We start from the raw sequence: 6000 nt of genomic DNA, 5'->3' as shown, positions 1-6000 counted from the left end.
ATCAAATATTGAAGGATTATGTTAAATATAAAAATCTCACAATGTAGTTTCAAGCTTTATTTTATAAGCATTAAGATTTGTTATATATGGGATAGCAAATGAGGAAAGAAGAAGATGAAGGGAATGAAGCTTGAGAAAAAAAACTTTCTTGCTTCTAGCCTTTAGGAGTTAAATTTATTTTATAGTATATTATAATTTAACATATTTTATAATAATAATTTTACATAATGACTACATCTTATAATGGTAATTTGGTTCTTTCTCTCCTCTAAATTACTGGCATAAGAAACTAATAACTTAGACTCTAAGAAAGTTAGTCTAAAAGATTATTATGCCATCCTAAAATTCTTTTCTTCCCCATGAAAAATTTGGTACATGCATCTAAATAGATTATCACCAGTTATTGAAAAACTTGGTAAATGTTTTATATAAAGATACCTAATAATTGTTTTTTGAGGAAAAAAGATACTAACTAAACTCACTATTTTGCAATTAATTTTATCATGCACAATTGTCAAAAGAATAATCCACGTCTCAATAAATCAGTAAATTTATAAGTGAAATAGTTTGTAGTTTCATATTGGAAAAAAATAAAACGAAGAGTTCTTATATATAAATTTATATGAGTAATTAAAATGCAAAAATATTGATATCTTTGATATTTATGTCTTAGGTTTCATTTTTATATGCGAGGCCACACAAAAAGCAGAAACGTATAAGGGCTGAGAACCCCAAAATAAAAGAAAACAGACAAATAACCGGCTTGTGAATTTCGTTGGTCTTGATGGAAACAGAGAACCATCAAGTCTCTTTCGACACCAACCAACACCAGGCAGAGGCAGAGGCAGAGGCAGGGGCGGAGCAGCAGCAGAAGCAGATGGCCGCCCCTCATGCGATGGAGACTGCAGCAGTCAGCGCCCTCCGGGCCGTCGTCCACCGAGTCCAGCAGGCTGCTGAGAGATCCGGCAGGGCCTCCCAGCAAGTACCCATCAATCCTTTCTCCGTTTTTCCTGTGTGTTTCTTCTTCTACATCTTCTTTGTATACGTCCCCATTCGAAATATTTATGATGGTGGTGATCGTGGTGATGGCAGATACGAGTGGTTGCGGTGAGCAAGACGAAGCCGGTGTCGCTGATTCGCCAGGTCTACGATGCAGGGCATCGCTGTTTCGGCGAGAATTACGTTCAGGAGTTGATAGAGAAGGCACCTCAGGTCCACCTTTCTCTCATCCATCTTCTCGTTTTCTTTATTGGGTATTGCATTTTTTTATGCTTATAGTTTCAGGAAAATGATGGATTTTTTTTTGCCACCCAAGGATTTGGATGAGGGTGTTTGATGTTTGTTTGTATCGGTTTGAGGGATTCCTTGAAGATAACCCCTTTTTCGGTTTTAGAGTTGTAAACATTCAAGAGAACAAGTTGATAAAGAAGCGGTCTTTCAAAAATTAGGAAGTGAAGATTCTTAGTTTTTCTGGGTCACCAAGTTTTCCTTGTGAGTTTTGATGTCGGTTTCTATTGGTCTGAGGAATTCAGGGAGATTACCCCTTTTTCGGTTTTAAAGTTGTGACCATTTGGGTGTGATGTTTAATGGGAGAAGTTGATTAGAGTGAAGGTTACTAGTTTCTGGTCACCAAGATTCCCTTGTGAGTTTCGATGTTTGTTTTTATGATGATTGATGCATTTAGGAAGGAAACCCTTGAAATATTTGGATTTGTTAAAATCTTTTGTGGTTGGGAACTGCAAAGTACACTAGGAATGGATAAAGGCCCACATTTTTGGGTGGTTGCTGTAATTAGAAATGCATGATGGTGCTTGGTGGTTTTCAGTATGGTGCAGAAACAAAAACAATGTGGTTGCCTATTCTGGATTTGGTATTAACCTTAGCACCGGTCTTTCATGGTGGTGGTTCTGAATTGTGCTTGGATGTGGGGGCTTTGAACACTATTTAAAAATTAGCGGCACCTATTGAAGAGATTTATTTGGTTTGGTGTCAGATGTAGGTGCATCCAGCATTAAATGGGTATCCATAATCTGAACCTTATCTAAAGGAGAAAGCAGTTGTTGCATACAAGAATTATCACTTGTTTTTGTTGCCACATATCCTTTAAAAAAACTGGTTTTGGTATGTGCAAAATTTACCTGTTTCTGAAAATGCATTTACTATTGGTTTCAGTACAAAAAAATACTATTTGCAAAAAAATTCTTGTAATAGAATCCACTTCTTCTTGCTTGGCATGACATTTGCATTGAATGCGAATGTACTTTTACCTATGCCAATTGGAAACTAGCATAGTTACATGAGCACAATAATTATCGCAGCCTTTAGTCAAGTTTAAACAATCTCACAAGACATTGTTTCATACATAAAATGTCACATCAACAACAACAACAACTACGCCTTCATCCCAAAACAATTGGGGTCGGTGATATGAACCAAAAAAGAAAATCATTCTGGGTCTTCCACATGAATCCTTCTCCTCCAATCATTTCTATCCAATGCCATGTCCTCGGTGAGGTTCAAAGCATTCATATCCTTTCCTATCACCTCCATCCATATCTTCCTAGGCCTACCCCGACCTCTTTTAACTAATATATTTTCCCATTTCTCCATCCTTCTAGCTGGAGCATCATTAGGCCTTCACCGAATATGTCCAAACCACCGTAAACGATTCTCTCTCATCTTATTTTCAATGGGTGCAACGCCTACCTTCTTACGTATCTCCTCGTTCCGAATCTTATCATACATAAAATGTCGAAGAAGGAAAAAGAATGAAGAAAACAATAATAATTTTGCAGCTTACATGAGCACAATAATTATCGCAGCCTTTAGTCAAGTTTAAACAGTGTCACAAGACACTGTATCATACATAAAATGTGGAAGAAAGAAAAAGAATGAAGAAAACAATAATAATTTTGCAGCAAATGATAAGATATGTATCTCAGATTGTCACAATAATTGTAACATGCAATAAGTACTCATGAAATATTAGGGTTTATGTTCATGCCAATTGGAAGGTTTGAGATCTTTGTATTAGAATCTGAGAGTAGAAAATAGTTTATTGAACTTAAGTGGCATGAGAACTACTTTAGAGGCTTCAATCACAACTGAAAAGCTATGTAACACAGACTCTTCTAACAGGGAAACACACTCGCACTCATGCGGGTGTGACGCTTGGACACGGTTTCCTTTGTGTCAGGTGAAGTCAACTACACCGAGGTCCATTTCTGTCCAAAAGTAGATTCAGTTAACCCTAACCAAGTCCAGTTTTATCTAATATTATATATAAATACATAAATGTACACACACATACATGTGTTTGTGTGTCTAATATATATAGATAACTGAACCCAAATCTGGGTTCGGTTCGGCTGAACCCAGGCTTGCTGGGTTCGGTTAAAAATTATATATATATACCCTCCCCAAACCCCTGCATCCCCGCACCCAAGTTTTTTAAAGTGCCGCAGCGCCGCATCTGCATCCGCACCCGCACCCGCACCTATGTGACATAGTTGAAAAGTATGTTCCTCTTTCTGTATGGCAAAACTTTTAGCTTTTGTTGGTTGTTGTACATGGAACACTTGGGTAACATAAAAAATGACACTAGATAACAGGATCAGGGTGGAAGTTGTTCTGAAAAGGGACAAGATAATTGCTTGAATCAATGACACTTGCAGGTGTGAATCGGCAAACAAAACAGTAAAAGAATAGGAGACGAGAGAGAGAGAGGCGTCCTATTTTTTCTGATTAGGTCTAATCTCTTTTAGGTTTAAGTAGAGATTAGCCAAAGGAATAAATTTACATTTAGGTCCCTTATTATTCATAAAATATCAAAACAACCTTGAGAATAAATAAATTCTAAAGTGGTCGACTTATCTTAACACCCCCCCTCAAGCTGGAGCATAGATATCAATCATGCTCAGCTTGCCGCAACATTTTGAGAAACTGAACCTGGCAAGAGGCTTTGTAAAAATATCTGCAACTTGATCCTCAGAGATTACATGCTTGGTAGAGATATGTCTAGCGTGAACCATATCTCGTATGTAGTGACAATCAACTTCAATATGTTTTGTCCTCTCATGAAATACTGGATTATTGACTATATATGTGGCTGCCTTGTTATCACACATCATCACCATAGGAGATGAAACCTTCACTTGAAGATTAGTCAGTACAGTCCGCACCCACATTAATTCAGCTGCCGTTTGGGCCATAGCCCTATATTTTGATTCAACACTTGACCTAGCAACCACGGTTTGCTTCTTGCTTCTCCAGGAAATTAAGTTACCTCCCACAAATACGCAGAATCCTGTGGTAGATTTCCTATCCTCTACAGACGCAGCATAATCAGCGTCGAAGTAAGCAACTACATCCAAAGTGTCTCCTTTCTTGAATAATAACCCTTTTCCAGGAGAAGATTTTAAGTACCTGAGTATCATCATTGTAGCATTCCAGTATACCTCAGTCGGTTTGTCCATGAATTGGCTAACCTTGCTTATAGCCAGAGCAATATCAGGTCTAGTCACTGTCACATATAATAACTTCCCTACCAGTGAGTGATAGCTCTTGCTATCAACAGGTTTTGACCCCTTATCCAATAAATGAACTTTGTGATCCATGGGAATAATTGCTAGTTTGGCTCCCAACATTCCTGTCTCTTTTAGTAAATCAAGAACATACTTCCGTTGAGACAAAACCACACCCTCACTGCTCCTGGCCATTTTATGCCCAGAAAGTATCTAAGGGAACCAAGGTCTTTTGTAACAAAATGTTTTTGAAGATGAGCCTTCGTAGCTGCGATATCGTTCATGTTATCTCCTGTAAGGATGATGTCATCCACATATACCACCATAACGATTATGTCTGAGTTAGTTTTCTTAATAAATAATGTGTGGTCTGGCGCTAACCTATTAAAACCAAACTTTGACATCACCTCAAACAACTTTTGAAACCATGCACGAGGACTTTGCTTTAGACCATATATCGCCTTTCTTAATTTGCACACCTTCTGACACTCTCCCTTAACCTCGAACGCAGGAGGTTGTTACATGTAGACTATCTTAGTCAGATCCCCATATAAGAATGCATTTTTCACATCTAGCTGACATAAACTCCATCCATGGTGAACGACTACAGAGAGAACAAGACGAATGGTGCTCATCCGTGCTACTAAAGAAAATGTCTCAAAGAAATCAACACCATATGTCTGAGTATAACCTTTTGCTACTAACCTGGCCTTGTACCGTTCAATTGAACCATCTGAGTTATACTTAATGGTATATACCCATTTGCATCCAACAATATTCACATCCAATGGGGGATTAACGAGGTCCCATGTCTGTTGAGACCGTAAAGCATCCATTTCATCTTGCATAGCCTACTTTCACCGGCTATCAAATACTGCCTTTTGATAACTTAGAGGAATAGTTTCAGCAGATAAGGCTGAAATAAAGGCTTTCATCTGATTACCAAGTTTGACATCTGACACAAACTGAGACATATGATATAAGGTATATTGTCGTGTCCCCTTTCGCAGAGCGATTGACCTGTTATCATCAATAGAAATGTCATTGCTATCAGGAGTACTTACCTTAGGAGAAGAAGAAGATGGAGGCACTGAAGGGGTTGAAGCTCTACGCAGATACACCAATGGAGGATTGTGAAACTGTGAGGAAGGTGGAGTTGGATTCGGTAATGGGGGCATCAATTCCAAGGGAAAAGGAGGAACAAGAAGTGGAATGAGTCATCTTGGTCAGCTTTGTTAGAAAACAAAGAGTTCGATAATGAACCCATAAATGCACACTAAAGGTGCAAATACACAAACCCACTAAGGGGCAACCAAAAGCACATAAAGTGCTAAACTCACAAAGGGGTTAAGCCAAAAGGCTAAAAGAATATATCTTTATTATGAAAAATAGGGTAAAAACCCTTTTACAATAGAGCTAAAGCTCCCTCAAATAATTATGAAATACAAGGGGAAGACCCCTATTTATAACCCTTTAG

The 6000-nt window shown here is 38.1% G+C and overlaps 1 protein-coding gene across 1 annotated transcript in view; it reads left to right on the top strand.

Annotated features, from left to right (window-relative positions):
• The first annotated feature begins 776 nt into the window (after window positions 1-776).
• Window positions 777-6000, top strand: part of LOC149832030 (uncharacterized) — a 28594-nt gene continuing 23370 nt past the window's right edge. Inside the window, exons 1-2 of the mRNA XM_090012334.1 lie at window positions 777-982; window positions 1093-1212. Coding sequence (XP_089868460.1) covers window positions 785-982; window positions 1093-1212 — 318 coding nt within the window. The 5' untranslated portion in view covers window positions 777-784. The remainder of the gene's footprint in view (window positions 983-1092; window positions 1213-6000) is intronic.

The sequence above is a fragment of the Nuphar pumila genome, chromosome 7, assembly GCF_984573655.1.
Source record: "Nuphar pumila chromosome 7, dmNupPumi1.hap1.1, whole genome shotgun sequence".
Lineage (NCBI taxonomy): Eukaryota > Viridiplantae > Streptophyta > Magnoliopsida > Nymphaeales > Nymphaeaceae > Nuphar > Nuphar pumila.
Note: the sequence above shows the minus strand (reverse complement) of the source record. Positions and strands in the feature narration are given on the sequence as shown.